Genomic DNA, 17,469 nt, shown 5'->3' on the forward strand with positions numbered 1-17,469 from the left:
TTTGTACCATGCCTACGAGATGGCTTTTTAGAGCAGCCTGTTGTGAGGAAAAAGGTATTTCTGGATTGGGTGGTATGTAATCAACCAGATTTGATTAAGTGGCTAAAGGTAAAGGAACTCTTAGGAGATGGTAATCATAATATGATAAAATTCACACTGCAGTTTGAGAGCATGAAGATAAAGTTAGATGTATAAGTATTAACGTGGAGTAAAAGGAATTACAGAGGCATGAGGGAGGCCGGCCAAAGTTGATTGGAAGAGAACACTAGCAAAGGTGATGGTAGAGCAATGAATATAGTTTCTGAGAGTAAGTTGAAAGATGTGGGAATTGATTCATCTCACAGAACAGAGGATGAGGCAACCGTCACCAACAAGGAAGGTCAAACACAGCATAAAAACAAAAGAGTGGGCATAAAATTCAAATGAAATCAGTGAGAAGCTAGAGAGTTTTAGGTGGAAGATACCAGTAGCACGACAGAAAATCCAGTGTGTTGGGGACAGAAGTGACCGTAGTCACAATTAATAAAGAGAAGGTGCTTGAGAAGCTCAAAATTCAGAAGGTAGATAAGTCATCTGGACCAGAGGGACTTCACTTCAGGGTTTCAGAAGAGGTAGCTGAAGAATTGAATTGAGTTGACTTTATTTCTTCCATCCTTCATACACTTGAGGAGTAAAAATATTTACGTTATGTATCCATCTAAATGTGTAACTTATAATAATTTATAATCAATAGTATGTACAATAGGACAGTCAATATAACATAGAAATACAATTGTATCAGCATGAATTAATCAGTCCGATGGCCTGGTGGAAGAAGCTGTCCCAGAGCCTGTTGGTCCTGGCTTTTATGCTGCGGTACCGTTTCCCTGATGGTAGCAGCTGGAACAGTTTGTGGTTGGGGTGACTCAGGTCCCCAATGATCCTTCGGGCCCTTTTTACACACCTGTCTTTGTAAGTGCCCTGAATAGTGGGAAGTTCGCATCTACAGTGTCCGCACCACTCTCTGCAGAGTCCTGTGATTGAGGGAAGTACAGTTCCCATACCAGGCAGTGATGCAGCCTGTCAGGATGCTCTCAGTTGTGCCCCTGTAGAAAGTTCTGAGGATTTGGGGGCTCAATGAAAGAGGTGCTGTTGTGCCCTTTTCACCACACAGCCAGTATGTATAGACCATGTGAGATCCTCAGTGATGTGTATGCCGAGAAACTTAAAGCTGTTCACCCACTCAACCCCAGGGGCTCATCAGTATTGGCAACATCGAATTGAGTGTAAAAAAGATTTAGCTCATCTGGGAAAGAGGCTGTGAGACTAGCTTTGAAGTCTGTGATGGCGTGCAGACCTTGCCATGAGCTCCGTGGGTTGTTGGTGGAGAATGTGGTAGTGTGGAATGTGGAATTAGTAATGATCTTTCAAGAATCACTAGACACTCGAATGGTTCAAGAGGACTGGAAAATTGCCACTCCACTCTTTAAGAAGAGAGGGAGGCAAAAGACAGGAGAATATACACCAGTTAGCCTGACTTCAGTGGTGGCAGGATAGAGTCCATTAATAAGGATGTGGTTTTGGGGTACTTGGAGGCACATGACAAATTAGACCTGGTTCAGCATGGCTTCCTTAAGGGGAAAGCTTGCCTGACAAATATGATGGAATTCTTTAAAGAAATTACAGGTAAGATAGAAAAAGGAGAGTAAGTGGATGTTGTTTATTTGAATTTTCAGAAGACCTTTGACAAGGAGGCACACTAAGGCTGCTAACGGTAAGATCCATAGTATTACAGGAAGGATACTAGCATGGACAAAAGATTGGCTGACTGGCAGGAAGCAAAGAGTGGGAATAAAGAGGCCTTTTCTGGTTGGCTGCCAGTGACTGGTGATGCTCTGCAGAGATTGGTGTTCTGACTGCTTCTTATTACGTTATATGTCAATGATCTGGATGATGGGATTGATGGATTTGTGGCCAAGTTTGTGGACAATACAAAGATAGGTGGAGGGACAGGTAGTGTTGAGGAAGCAAGGAGTCAGCAGATGGACATGAACCGATTAGGAGAATGGACAAAGAAGTGGCAACTGGAATATTGTATAGGGAAGTGTATGGTCATGCACTTAGGTAGGAGTAACGGTATAGACTATTTACTAAACGAGGAGTGAATTCAGGAATTGGAGATGCAAGGGGACTGAGGAGTCCTAGTGCAAGATCCCTTAAAAGTTAACTTGCAGATTGAGTCAGTAGTAAGGAAGGCAAATGTAATGTCAGCATTCATTTCAAGAGGACGATACATTGATTGGGCTTATCTCAAGTAATAACAAGGCAGCCTACAGAGAAGAAGTCATCACCCTGACTCAGTAGTGTCAAGAAAACAACCTCTCCCTCAATGCAGCAAAAACAAAGGAGCGGTTGTGGACTACAGGAGGAATGGAGACAGGCTAACACCTATTGACATCAATGGATCTGGGATTGAGAGGGTGAACAGCTTTAAGTCCTCAGCATAAACATCACCGAGGATCTCACATGGTCTGTACATACTGGCTGTGTGATGAAAAAAGCACTTCCCTCTTTCACCTCAGACGGTTGAAGAAGTTTGGATGAGTCCCCAAATCCTGAGGAATTTCTACAGGTGCACAATTAAGAGCATCTTGACTGGCTCATCACTGCAGAGAGCCCAGTGCATCTATAGACGTGAACTTCCCACTATTCAGGATATTTACAGCGACAGATACGAAAAAAGGGCCTGAAAGATCAATGGGGACCTGAATCACCCTGACCACAAACTGTTCCAACTGCTACCATCCGGGAAATGGTACTGCAGCATAAAAGCCAAGACAAACAGGCTCCAGGACAGCTTCTTTCACCAGGCCTTCAGACTGATTTATTCACACTGATACAATTGTATTTCTATGCTATATTGACTGTCTTGTTGTATATCTTTACAAATTGCTATAAATTGTCCATTCAGACAGAGATGTAACACAAAGATTTTTACCCCTCATGTATGTGAAAAATGTTAGAAATAAAGTCAATTTAATTTTAAAAAATTCAACAATATAAAAGGATGTATTGTTGAGCCATTATAAGGCATTAATCAGACCACATTTGGACTATTGTGAGTAATATTAGGTCCCTTATTTAAGAAAGGATGCATTGCATTGGAGAGAGTCCTGAGGTAGTTCACAAATATTATCCCGGCAATCAAAGGGTGAACGTATGAGAAGCGTTTGATGGCTCTGAGCTTGTACTCGCTGGAGTTTAGTAGAACTAGGCAGCATCTCATTGAACCCTTGAGTAAAAGTGACCATGAAGGCAAAGTGTTGAGAAGAAGAAGCTTGAGTCCCCTGACACAGTTAACTCCTGCTGGTTGTATATCTACACCTAAAGTACAAGGGACACTCCTTTGACGATAACAACATTTTGGACAGGTGCTTTGAAAGTGGGGTTAAAGAAGCCGTCGCTGAACAGAGGTAGTAGGGGGGAAAAAACACCACCTATCAGCCACTTACAGTGCAGTCCCAACCTCTCTACCCCAGCGTCTCCACTACAGTTCACACCTCTATTCATGCAAAGATCAAACTAATGACTCTCTCATTACCTCTACGACTCTTAAAGACCCGCAAGTGATTGCTACAACTCAGAGTTTATAAGCCGGAATACTACCCACCATGGATCAGAACTGAAGAAGCCTCTCGGATGAGTGGCGAAACGCATTCTAGACAACACAGTAAGATCAGTTGCTTTGATTTACTACAATGACCTGGATGACTGAGAAACTTCATAGACACCCTGATCATCATTAAACCGGACGGTAATGGGGGGGGGGGGGGCAGCACACCCCTCTCCCTCAGGAGGGAACCGGTGCGGACGGCCGCTAAGGGGCCGTGAATGGAATTGAGGACTGTGCAATCTTGGGAAAACATCCCCGCTTCTGATCGCATAACAGAGGGACGATCATTGCTGAGTGAACTGACCCGGCCACCGAGCTCGGTCACACAGGCCGCATGGAAATCGCGGGGCCCTGGAGCGCAGCGGATGGGAGAGAGGCAAGCGAGAGGAGATGACCGTCAGCCGTTGCTCAGGGGCCGCAACAGGCTGACCGGAGGGAAGGGAGATGGGGGTGAGGGGAGGATGGAAACACGGAACGGAGACCACTTACCTGACGCGGCCCGACACCAACACCCCCGAGCCCCCACGTCACCCGATGACGTCACTGGCCGGAAGTACAGCTCAGCACCGGCCGGCTGACGCCACGTCACAGGCAGTGGGGGGGGGGGGGGGGGAAGTGGGCGAGAAGAACTGAAGTCATTTTGGGGCAGCAGAGGTGGCGAGTGGCCGGAAACACGGTGTCGGTGTAGCAAGGGTATGAGGTTACCAGGGAGGCTGCATGAAAACGAGCACTGGGAGGGGTAGCATCAAGGATGGGGAGACCGGAGTTTGAATAAGACTGGAAGCAGGGGGAATCGGGTTGTCAACTAGAACAGGAGGTGGACGAGGGTGGTGTTAATCTCGGGTGTTGCAAAAACACGACAGCCGATCCCCGCCACTTCCCTTCTGAAGAAAAAAAATCTCTGGATATCATAAAATCGGAACGTTTGTTTCATGGACAACCTTAGTGCTATACTTAATGAAACAGAATTATGAGAAATTGGGCCACTGGTGAAGTAATTTGGAGGTCACTTTAGAAGAGGCAGTAGTTAATTTAGGGAAGTGTTTATATCACAAGAAATAGATAGCTGGAGCAACATGGTAGGAGAAAGATAACAAGATAACAAGATAAGCAACATGGTAGGAGAAAGACAAGACTATACATTAGAGCACCCAATATCAAAAAGAAGTGGGAAAATGGCTGTCAGGCAAACTAAAGCAACATACCAACTATCAAGCAGATAAGTACAAATGGAAAGTCAGAACAAGAAGTTGGGAGGAGGGGAGAATGAAGTACAAGGTGGCGAGTGATAGCTGAAACGGGAGAGGAAGTGAAGAGCTGGGAAGTTGGTGAAAGTGATAAAGGGCTGGAGAAAGAGGAATCAGATCAGAGAGGACAGAAGACCATGGAAGAAAGGGAAGAGCGTTGAGCATAGGTGCTCAGCAAGACGGTCTTCCAATCTACGTCGGGTCTCACCAATATACAGGAGGCCACACCAGGAGAACCTGATACAGCAGATGATTACAACAGACTCACAGGTGAAGTGTCATCTGACCTGGAAGAACTGTTTGGGGCCCTGAATGGTAGTGTGGAAAGAGGTGTAGGGGCAAGTGTGGCACTTGTTCTGGTTGCAATTGAGAGACCACTTCACCGAGAACCTACCAGAAAAAGCGGGATCACCTGGTGGCCACCCATTTCAATTCTACTTCCCATTCCCATTCCGACATGTCAGTCCATGGCCTTTTCCAGGTTCAAAAAGTTCAAATGTTAATTTATTATCAAAGTACACAACTCTGAAATTCTTGAATTCTCTGGGTAGCCATGGAATCAAGAAAGAAAAGAAAGCATGATCATCAACCGCCAAATCCCACCTCTCTGCAAAAGAAAAACTAACAAACATGGAACAGGCACATCAACCCCTAAATCCCTCCTGGACAAAAAAAACCAGAACAGATCAGGCACATTGACTCCCAACTCCCTCTTCCTGTACAAAGAAACGAGCAAAATGGATCAGGCACATTGACTCCTAAATCCCTCTTCCTGCACAAAGAAATGAACAAATCAGATCAGGCACATCAACCCCCCCTCCCCAAAAGATGGTTTTATGATCTATCCAGAAGATTTCAACCAAAGAAGCGTTTTACTCAGGTTTACTAGACTAGGTTTGACTAGGTTTACTGTCATGATGAGGCCACACTCAGGTTGGAGGAGCAACACCTTATATTCCGTCTGGGTAGCCTCCAACCTGATGGCATGAACATCAATTTCTCAAACTTCTGGTCATTCATGCCCCCCCCCTTCACCATCCCCATTCCCTATTCTTGTTTCCCCTTCTCTCACCTTATTTCCTTGCCTGCCCATCACCTCCCTCTGGTGCTCCTCCCACTTTCCCTTCTTCCATAGTCTTCTACCCTCTCCTATCAGATTCCACCTTCCCCAGCCCTTTATCTCATTCACCAATGGAGTTCCCAGCTCATTACTTCACCCCTCCCTCTTCCCAGTTTCACCTGTCACCTACCACCTTGTACTTCTTCCTCCCCCTCCCCCCCCACCACCACCACCTTCTTACTCTGACTCATCTTTTTCCCAGTCCTGATAATAGAGAAGGGGGAGAAGGCTGGGAACTGGAGTTGAGGAGGAGAAAAGAAAAGGATCAGCCATGATTGAATGGCAGAGCAGACTTCATGGGCCCAGATACAAAAAAGAGGGAAGAGATTTAAAATAAAGCTGAGAGGTAACTTCATAAATGCAGAGGGTAGTCAGTCCTTAGAATGTCTTCTTCTTTGGCTGTCCATTGATTTTTGATGATGACTGAGGCCTGGGCAAGGTTGTATGGAAGACCGGCAGTTGCCCATGCTGCAAGTCTCCCCTCTCCATGCCACCGATGTTGTCCAAGGGAAAGGCATTAGAACCCATACAGCTTGGCACTGGTGTTGTTGCAGAGCAAAGTGTGGTTAAGTGCCTTGCTTAAGGACACAACATGCAGCCTTAGCTGAGGCTCGAACTAGGCCTTCAGATCACTAGACCGACACCTTAACCACTTGGCCACGTGTCCTTAGAATGTGCTGACAGAAGAAGTAGTCGAGATATAATTGCAACATTTGAGGCATTTGAATAGACACATGAAGGGAAGGGGCTTGCAAGGTTATGGGCTGAATGCAAGCAACTGGGACTAGTAGAGAGAATGCTGTACTTGGCATAGAACATTTCGGCTGAAGGATGTTTCTGTGCTGTTTTACTCCATGACTTGCTTTCCAGCACTAAATTTGTTTCTTTTAAATAGCCTTCTGAAATTCTACTGTAAATGTGCAGTAGCTGCTCACTCTTATCTATTCCTTTGGATACCTCAGGAAAAGCTCCAAAAAGCTTTTTCATATACGATTCCCCCTTCATAAATTCATGTTCACTAATCTATTATTTCCCAAATACCTCATTGTCTAAATATTAGGTTTCAGCATTTCCCACTACTAAACGCAGGCTAAGTGATCTAGGTTCTCTCATTTTATTTCGCTCCTTCCTTAAATTACATTTCCTGTTTCCAATCTGCGGAAACTGTTGTGGACTCTGGAATTTTTCAAGATGGCAATCAGTGCATCCACTATCTCTATAATCACTTCTTATAAAACCACAGGATGCAAACTATTAGGACTTCATCAGCATTCAGTTCCATTAATTTTCCCAATACGAATATTTTATTACTGATTTGTTTCTTTGGGCTCCTGGCCTGCAGTCCTCCATTTATTTCTACAGTAATACAAATCTATAAAACATTAATAATGTTTGCAAGAATTGCCTATGGTCCTACAAGGAAACTTAAGAGATTTGATTATAAGAATCTGTGCCATCTTCTGCAGCAATTGAGAGTGTTTGATTACTATTCATCGATAGAGTAGAGACAGTATTGCTTAATCAGCTTGTGTTCCATGTCACGATCGATAAGTTTGGAGATTCAAGTTCTTCAGCGCTTGCTTCAAAACATGCCAGAACCCAGTTAAGTGTGGGTTTCAAATTGTGTTGCAATTACTTTTTTTATTTGATTGGATTATGTATTTTTGAACCTGTGTTGACTATTCAATTATAGCAAAAAATCCTTCTATGGACAAAATACTACAATGATGAATGGACCATTACCATTGGACACAGCTTTGGAGCTGCTGTAGCAAGAGGTAATTGCTTGTTAGAGGAGGAGAAGGAAGGTTTAATTAAGTAATGTTTTTCTGCTTATTGCCTGTTTTTCATTTTATGGTTGTGTAAAACATTTTATTCCAGGAAGTGAGAGCCATGGCTATCCTACTTTCCTTTTATTATTGTTAAAAGTCGGATGTCAGAAATACTGGTGCAATTGGGCTGGTTGTGGTGAGTGGTTCTGAAAGAACTGCCAAAGTTCAACTGCTGTCTACCTTAGTGGAAAGGCTGTGAATTGGAGATGTTGCATTTCAGATCCTTGTCACTTTGCATTTGTACTGGATTTCAAGAGGCCTCGTGGTACAGCCTGATCATAGTGGAATTATGTTGGGGAATCTGCCTCTCCCATCCTATGTCAGCCAGTCATGATGTGGAAGCACTGGCCCTTGGATTTCTGGCCTTGTACTTAGTAAGTTCAGATTTATTTTACTTTATGTTAATGTTTTAGTTTTTTTAAACTTTTAAATGTTTTCAATCCTTTTTATCTAAATTAATAGTTTTACAATGTTTCTTAATGTTGGAGCCTTTTAAAAACTGTTACAAAGCTGTGACAACTTTGATTAGAGATGAAGCTCTATCTCTAGCCTTGCTGTTAGGGTGTTCTGTGGGGAGCATCAATGGTACCTTTATTGGGGCTTTTTTGCTGTTGAGACCATGCTGGACACCTTACAGGTGTACAATGAGTAAGGAGGAGGGGAATTGGTGGTATTGTGGTTAGCTTGTTCGCATTTTTGTGGACTGCGGCAGCAACCAGTTTTAAAATTAAAAGTAAATTTATTATCAAACTACATACAATATGTGACACTCTATACAACCCTGAGATTTTTTTTTACAGGCATACACAGTAAATCCAAGAAATGCAATAGAATCAATGAAAGACTGCACCCAACAAGATGGACAAAACCAAGGTTAAAAAGACAACAAACTCTGCAAATACAAAATAATTTAAAAAAATAATAATAGTAATAAATAAATAAGCAATCAATACCAAGAACACGAGATGAAAAGCCTTTTAAAGTGAGCCCATAGGTAATGGAGCGAGTGAAATTAAGTAAAATTATCCTCTCTTGGTCAAGAGCCTGATGGCTGAGGGGTAATAACTGTTCCTGAACTTGGTGGTGTGTGTCCTGAGGCTCCTGTATCTTATCCCTGATGGCAGCAGTGAGAAGAGAGCATGGCCTGGGTGATGGGGTCCCTTGGTGGGGATATTGCTTTCCTGTGACAACACTCTGTGTAGAATGTTGGGAAGAGCTTTACCTGTAATGGACTGAGCCATATCCACTACTTTTTGTAGGATTTTCTGTTCCAGGGCATTGGTTTTTCCATACAAGGCCATGGTGCACTCAGTCAATATATTCTCCATCAGACATTTATAACAGTTTGTTGAAGTCTTAGATGTCATGCCAAATGTTTGCAAACTTCTAAGGGAGTAGAGGCGCTACTGTGCTTTCTTGAATTATGTAATTTCCCTGGGCCTTCTATAATGGAACTGCTAGAGCAATACTGTAAACAGTACTGGTCATCCAGCAAGACAATGGATGTCATAAGTTAAAAAGTGCAGAAAACTTCACAAGGATGTTACTGGTACTGCAGGGTTGGGACTGAATTGTAAGGATAGACTGGATAGGTTCAGATTTCTTTTCCATGGGACGTAAATTCATTCTCTCTAGCAATGAAGGCCAACTATTTCTTCAGCTTCTCATCTTCCTTTTCAATCCTCTTTGACATTTTAACTCAGCAATATCCCTTCAAGTCTTGACATGAGTCTACTCTTAATCTTTCTTAGTTTTGGATCTTGATTAAAAACAACTTCATAGATTATGCACTGAAAAATAGAATAAAGTTAATCTGTGTCTTCAACTCTGCTTTACTGTTCAGTTGACATGAACAGCATAAATGTAAACCTTTTGAGAATGTGTTGTGAGGGTGGTGGATAGTAAATCATTGTATTTGGCTGTCATTCCTGAAGCTTAATATTTATTGTATTGATTTTATTTCTTATAGCCTTCATATACATAAGGAATTAAAATCTATGTAACATCTCCATCTGAACGTGCAATGTGCAAATTATAGTAATTTGTAATAAATAGTACGTAAAGATATACAACAGCACAGTCAGTATAGCCTAGAAATACAATTGTGTCAGTGTGAATTAATCAGTCTGATGGCCTGGTGGAAGAAGCTGTCCCAGAGCCTGTTGATCCTGGTTTTAATGCTGTGGAACTGTTTCCTGGATGGTAGCAGCTGGAACAGTTTGTGGTTGGGGTGACTTGGATCCCCATGATCCTTTGAAAAAGAGAAAATATGATTGGTAAATGTGAACACCAAATCTATGTCCTCAACATCTTCTGCCTTATCTTTGTGAGCATTTTCAAGTTCCTGGGTGTCAATATCTCTGAAGATCCATCTTGGGCTCAACATACTGATGCAATTACTCAGAAGGCACAGCAGTGACTATATTTCACTGAGGAGAATTGGTGTGTCACCAAAGACAGTGTTAAGTTTCTACAGATGTATGATGGACAGCATTCTACTTGGCTGCATCACTGCAGAGGATTGAAAAAGGTTGCAAACTCAGCCAGCTCCATCCCGAGCACTAGCTTCCCCAGCATCGAGGACATCTTCAGAGGCGATGCATTATTAAGGACTCTGATCACCCAGGAAGTGCCCTCTTCTCATTACTACCATCAAGGAGGCACAGGAGTCTGATGACACACACAGCATTTTAGGAACAGCTTCTTCCCCTCCGCCATAAGATTTCTGAATGGACAATGAACCCATGAACACAACCTCATTATTTTGTTACAAACAAAAGAAATTCTGCAGGTGCTGAAAATCCAAGCAACACACACAAAATGCTGGAGGAACTCAGCAGGCTTGGCAGCACTTATGGAAAAAGAGTACAGCCGATGTTTCAGGCCAAGACCCTTCAGCAGGCCTGCTTAGTTCCTCCAGCATTTTGTGTGTGTTGCCCACTGTTTTGTTTCTTTTTCCTCTCCTTTTGCACCACTTATTTATTTTTGTATTTATGTCTTATTGTAATTTAAAGTTTATTATGTATTGCAATGTACAAACCCCATTTCCAGAAAAGTTGGGATATTTTCCAAAATGCAATAAAAACAAAAATCTGTGAGATGTTGATTCACGTGAACCTTTATTTAACTGACAAAAGTACAAAGAAAAGATTTTCAATAGTTTTACTGACCAACTTAATTGTATTTTGTAAATATACACAAATTTAGAATTTGATGGCTGCAACACACTCAACAAAAGTTGGGACAGAGGCATGTTTACCATTGTGTTACATCACCTTTCCTTTTAATAACACTTTTTAATCATTTTGGAACTGAGGATACTAATTGTAGTAGATTTGCAATTGGACATTTTGTCCATTCTTGCTTGATATAAGACTTCAGCTGCTCAACAATCCGTGGTCTCCGTTGTCTGATTCACCTCTTCATGATGCGCCATACATTTTCAATAGGAGATAGATCTGGACTGGTAGCAGGCCAGTCAAGCACACGCACTCTGTGTCTACAAAGCCACACTGTTGTAGCCCATGCAGAATGTGGTCTGGCATTGTCCTGCTGAAATAAGCATGGACGTCCCGGGAAGAGACGTCGCCTTGATGGCAACATATGTTTCTCTGAAATCCTAATATACACCTCAGAGTCAATGGTACCTTCACATTGTTATGAACCCTGTAACTGGGTATCTTACCAGCAAAGATAGGAGTATCCGTTGAAGTCTGATGATACTATTTAACAGTATTTATTAGTAAAAATACACAAAAATAATATCAATGCAAATATACAGATAATAAACGTCATCAATACTAAACCTGAAAGTGCGGGTATAATAATAATCAATAAGAAATAAGCTCTATCGTTGTCTAGGGGATAATGAATTGTCCGATGGAAATATAAAGTTCAGTTCAGTTCATACAGGCTGCAGTAGTTGTTGTTCACGGTGTTGCAATTGTTGGAGAGAGAGAGAGAATAACTTGCCAACTTTCCTTTTACTATCTTGATCCGTCTCCGTCCTTTAGCTAGACTGTTCCATGGAGGACTCGTCACCCAGGCAAGGGTGGACACACACACAAGCCCCCACCGGTCTCGTAGCGTCTCTCCTGGTGCGTCTGAGGAGTGTTCCCCAGACCCTACTTTTATCCCCACTCACGGGGTCTCAGGTGTCAATCAGGTTGGGATGATGCAATCCCTCAACCAGACCACTCTGGCTGCCCCCTGAGGGGTTTCAATGAATAGTACAGTACTCAATACACAATTCCTTCTCCAAGAGACAATAGCAGTAATCAGTGGTTCCGTTCCGCTTTTGTTAGAAGGAGACGTTCCACTTTTGTGTATCCCTGCAGTCAATAACAACTGCCTTTTCTGTTATCCTGCGTCTCTCTCATCTCCCTTGATAACAGCATTGGAATAGTAGCAATTTGTGATTCTCCAAAAGGGGGGGGGGGGGCATTGGCGATTCTGTACCCTTCTGCCCATCAGAGTTGCTCCTCATTCGTAACAACATACATGCAACTCACCCATGCCGTGGGCACTGATGCACCCCCATACCATCACAGATGCTGGCTTTTGCACCTTTCGCTAATAACAATCAGGATGGTCATTTTCATCTTTGGCACGGAGAAGTCGATGCCCATTTTTCTGAAAACTAGCTGAAATGTGGACTCATCTGACCACAGCACACGGTTCCACAGTCTTTCGGTCCATCTGAGATGAGCTCGGGCCCAGAGAACTTGCCGGCATTTCTGCATAGAGTTGATGTATGGCTTCCTCCTTGCATAATACAGTTTCAAGTTGCATTTCTGGATGCAGCGACGGACTGTGTTAAGTGACAATGGTTTTCCGAAGTACTCCCGAGCTCAAGTGGCTATAATTGTCACAGTAGCATGACGGTTTCTTAGGCAGTGCCGCCTGAGGGCTCGAAGATCACACGCATTCAACAGTGGTTTCCGACCTTGCCCTTTACGCACTGAGATGTCTCTGAATTCTCTGAATCTTTTCACAATATTATGTACTGTAGATGTTGAAAGACCTAAATTCTCTGCAATCTTGCATTGGGAGATGTTCCTTTTGAACTGACTAACAATTCTCTGACGAATTTTGGCACAAAGGGGTGAGCCACGACCCATCCTTGCTTGCAAAGACTGAGCCTTTGATGGACGCTACTTTTATACCCAGTCATGATACCTCACCTGCTACCAATTAGCCTGCTTAATGTGGAGTCTTCCAAACTGGTGTTACTTGAATATTCTGTGCACTTTTCAATCTTATTTTAAGTCTGTCCCAACTTTTGTTGAGTGTGTTGCAGCCATCAAATTCTAAATTTGTGTATATTTACAAAATACAATTAAGTTGGTCAGTAAACTATTGAAAATCTTTTCTTTGTACTTTTGTCAGTTAAATAAAGGTTCACGTGAATTAACATCTCACAGATTTTTGTTTTTATTGCATTTTGGAAAATATCCCAACTTTTCTGGAAATGGGGTTTGTACATATTTCATGGTATATGTCAGTGATAATGAATCTGATTTTGATGGGTACAAGGCCAGAAATGGTAACATCCACTCATCCAAACATCAATTACTCAAAAAGTTCAATTTGATCAGTGCATATCACAATGGATAAAGGGTTAAAAACCATAATGATGCTCACCTAAAATTGTACATTACAGTTACTGTAATACGTGATGTATGCAATTCTAAAGTCTATATAGTAAGATTCTGTAAATCTGACACACTTGGATCTTTAGTGGTGCTGGACTAGCAGATTTTTCTGCACCATCGGATGTTAATTCCTCTTCTCCCATCCCCCTCACCAACACACACACAAACATATAATCTGACACATCTGTTTAGATTTTACATAGTAGAATAATTTTCCAGTGAACCCAGTAAATTTAAAAGTGTACAGGAAACATGGTGTAGTAAGTTTCAAAAGATTATCTTAGTTTTACTCCAGTATATGTGAAAGCCTTTTACTATTTCCAGCTAGGTCAAACTAGTGCGACTATCGATAGATGGAATGAAATAATATTTAAAGCAGGTAAAAAAGGGATGGGTAATACTTGTACCAGTCCAAGGGTGACCAAAACCCTGTTGTGTTATAAATTGGTTAAGCTGGATTGCTAAAAAGCTCTCATTTAATGAAGTACAGGTCAGTTATCCATTCTATTGAAAACTAATTATGACTATTTCCTATGTATTTCAACAGTGCACATCAATTGCATGATATACTTGTGGGAAAAAAACTGATATGTTCTTATTCTGAGTGTTTGGTTTGAGCATTTATTTATAAATAATCAGTAGTGTAATAAATGACTTGAAATACTCCATTGTACAAACATAAAGAGTATAGGTTTTTTAATACAAAGACTGCAAATGAAGAGACAAGAAAACTTACAGAACATGTACAATATTTATAATTTATAAACTGGAAGTTAAGACACCTCAAAATTATTGCACTTGCAGTTTTTACCATTTTCACTTCTTCAGAGTATGTCCTGTTACTAGTCAACATGTATCTACTCTGGAAATACTTCTAACAGAAAAGCCCAACCAAAACTTTGGACTTTTTGAACCATCATACTATACTGTGTACAAATTAATTTACAATAACTGTTATGTTTCTGCATTGTAAATGTACATAACCAAATCACTTGGAGTAAACAATTGCCTAAATATTAACATTTGTTACACTGAAACATTACATTTTATAATAAAGCTAAAGAGGACAATTAGTCAGCATTTACTTGTATTTACAGGTGACGTTGAAGCTGCTTGGGCAGCAGGCATGAGAAGAAATATGTTATGAAGTTCCAGTTTGTTTGTACATATTACATGCACACAAAGCATTCCATTATATTAAGTACAATAAAAGAGTGCAAAAAATAGATTTAAAACTTCCAGAAGAAACTAGAGCCAACAAGATTGACAGCATTCCGAGTAGGCTAGTGCAACATACTGCAATATTAGAATTCCATGAAAAGGCCCATCAGTTCTATGGTACACTATGATTTTATAATTTATATTAGGGAAGCAAATGAAGTTAAAAGCATTCAATGTTTTGTCAATTTGGATACTTCAATTTTGTAAGTTTTAAACATTCAGATATTATAAGTGGAACAATCAATGTGTAGAAGTAGATAGAAAGGATTAAAAACATTTATACAAGGGGTTTGTTATGCATGATAGAAATTCCATTTACTCTTCCCCTGAATGATCTCTTTTTGCCTAGCAAATGTAGCGTGAGAATGCAAGATCATATTACCAATATTTTTCAATCATTGGGAATGTTCTAGCAATCACACATCTCACTTCTGTCAAAAAAGCATGACAGTATACTGTATGCCTAAAGCCTTTGCCTCACAGCTTTGGTAAATCTTACTCCACAGATTTGCCGAGGTACTCATAGTCTAACTTACATTGTGCAAATTATTTCTAAACTTTGAAAGGCAAGATTCATTTTTCATTTCATTGTTGGATACTGAATGGTTTTCAGTAATTTCATTATTCAGAAATGACGTATGGTAATGAACAATACTTGGTGAGCGATTCACGAAGAAAAAAAGATTATTCACTCCTGCAATAAATCTGTGCAACCATTGTCACATTAATATGATCTTTTGCTTTGTTGTCAGATAATTTACTTACCTTGTGCCTGTCTGATGTTTTCAAGTTTTCCTTTTCCAAATACAAAACTTTTCTTCAGTTACTTACTCTGGAGTAGCAACTACTGAAAGATACAACAGCATTGATTCTTCTGGCTGGAGTTCAATTCAATAACAGTTGTCAGTGGCAATGTGGTGATTCAGCTGATGTGTCAGTGTTCACTGTAGGGCACCCATGAGTGTCAATCTGTGTTTTCTGTATCAAGACAACATCTATCCTGTGATATAATGTATTACAAACCTGTAAACTCGAGAATTTCCCACATTTGGTAAGCAGATAAATTCCCACTTCTCATCTCTCACTCACTTCCCTCATTTAAAAGTCAAAAGTTAAAACAAAATGAAATTACAATCTTCATGAGGCCTTGACTTTTTACTGAATTGTTACTGTTGTCTTGTTCTGCTAATCATTATACCCTGCTGTTTAGATATGGGGAAAATATTAGGGTTGTTATTTCAGATTACCAACATCAAGTTTATCCAGATTTTATCCAATTTAGAGCACCTTCACCATAAAACCTGTTCATCACAGCTACTACTCAAAAAAAAATGAAGTAAATCAATGTCTAAACCAGCTTGTTACAGGACAAGAGAAAAACAGTGCATTATTCTGTCCTTCCTATAAAGAAATTCTTTAACCCATTGACGCGTTCATTTACACCCCCAACAGAAATTTGACTACAAATTTCTTTTACTGTTCTAAGTTGGAAATAATTCTAAGGTGACTGAAAGATCTGTCTTTTTTTTTGCAATTTGCACTTCTGTTGCATGCTGTCATCAGTTCAAGTAATAATTTAACAATATTTGTCACTCAGACTACAGCTACTACAATGCAACATCCTACATATATATACTGTGTGTGTGTGTGTGTATATATATATATATATATATATATATATATATTTACACATACACACACTGTATATCTTCTACCAACATTCATACTGATATATAAACTACCTATAATGAAAATAATGATTTCAGTACCACTGCAAATGCTACACCTAGCATATGATTGCATGGAAAGTACCTCCCTGTTTATAAGTATATTAAGGCCACAGCAATACAATATATAGTTAAGGGCCAATATTTTCTTAAAAAATCATATTATTTTCCAAACACAACAGATTTGCTAGAACAGCCACATCTGATGCCTTACAAAATGTTAAATTTCCAAATGTCCAGTGTAATCAACTAGAAAGGGAGTTATGTTGTCATGGATTCATGAGGTAATGTTACTGTATCAACAACAGTTACAGGCTCTTCTTCTACTCAGAGCCATACGCAATGGTGGAGCATTCATTTCAGAGTACTGGTCCCATTAGTTCTCAATTTTTACAGGGCTGTTCTTCAAAGGAGACTTTTGGTTTCGAGTTGTTCCTGAGGCATCTCTTGATTGTACTATCTTCTCCCACTGAGCAAGATTCTCTCTGGAAACCAGAAATAGAATTGCTAATTTTAGAATTATTTTCTCCTCGAACAGAATTAAAATTCAATAATTTTTAAAAATGTATTCATCAACAGATGGTGCCACTCCACTGGAATGTATTCTACCTCTCTTGCAACCAAGTTATGGGACAAAGAACCTGCTGCAAATGTGTATTCAGGATAAAATACAAGACCCTTACTTCTCAATATAGTAAAAGATTCTCTTAAACCAATATCTAACATAATCAACACATTCAGTGTACAGAAAAGTATTATACAATGATAACATATCACAGGAAGAGGTCATTAAGACAACCATATCGATTATTTCTAAGAGTTATCTATCTGGTCTCACTTTCTTACTTTCCCTATAATTTACATTGCAGATGATAACTGTTGCTAATTATCTTTAATCAGATATCTTCTGGTTATTAACCCTTATACAATTGGATAAAGTTTTCCTCATTTGCTCAATACCCAGCAGGGTTTTAAGAACCTTAAGCTTTTTCTTTTCTAGACAGCTTGATGATGTG

The 17,469-nt window shown here is 40.5% G+C and overlaps 2 protein-coding genes and 1 long non-coding RNA gene across 8 annotated transcripts in view; 1 reads left to right on the forward strand and 2 right to left on the reverse strand.

Moving 5' to 3' along the window:
• The window catches only part of LOC140730520 (protein transport protein Sec23B), a 72,209-nt gene extending 67,960 nt beyond the window's left edge, over positions 1-4,249 (reverse strand). Inside the window, exon 1 of the mRNA XM_073051082.1 lies at positions 4,142-4,249. The gene's annotated coding sequence lies outside the window, so the exon portion shown is untranslated. The remainder of the gene's footprint in view (positions 1-4,141) is intronic.
• Positions 4,250-4,314: 65 nt separating this feature from the next.
• LOC140730523 (uncharacterized) lies at positions 4,315-10,949 on the forward strand. 2 transcript variants are annotated; one of them, XR_012099624.1, is made up of 3 exons: positions 4,315-5,169; positions 7,713-8,225; positions 8,652-10,949. It is a non-coding gene; the product is annotated as an uncharacterized lncRNA (long non-coding RNA). The 2 variants fall into 2 exon arrangements; XR_012099623.1 differs by having other exon boundaries at positions 4,315-8,225.
• Positions 10,950-14,186: 3,237 nt separating this feature from the next.
• Positions 14,187-17,469, reverse strand: part of pde10a (phosphodiesterase 10A) — a 443,486-nt gene continuing 440,203 nt past the window's right edge. For all 5 annotated transcript variants that reach the window (XM_073051085.1, XM_073051087.1, XM_073051089.1 and 2 more), the window contains one exon: positions 14,187-16,938. In XM_073051085.1, the coding sequence (XP_072907186.1) occupies positions 16,830-16,938 (109 nt within the window). In that variant the 3' untranslated portion in view covers positions 14,187-16,829. The remainder of the gene's footprint in view (positions 16,939-17,469) is intronic.

Source organism: Hemitrygon akajei, chromosome 7 (assembly GCF_048418815.1).
Source record: "Hemitrygon akajei chromosome 7, sHemAka1.3, whole genome shotgun sequence".
Taxonomy (NCBI): domain Eukaryota; kingdom Metazoa; phylum Chordata; class Chondrichthyes; order Myliobatiformes; family Dasyatidae; genus Hemitrygon; species Hemitrygon akajei.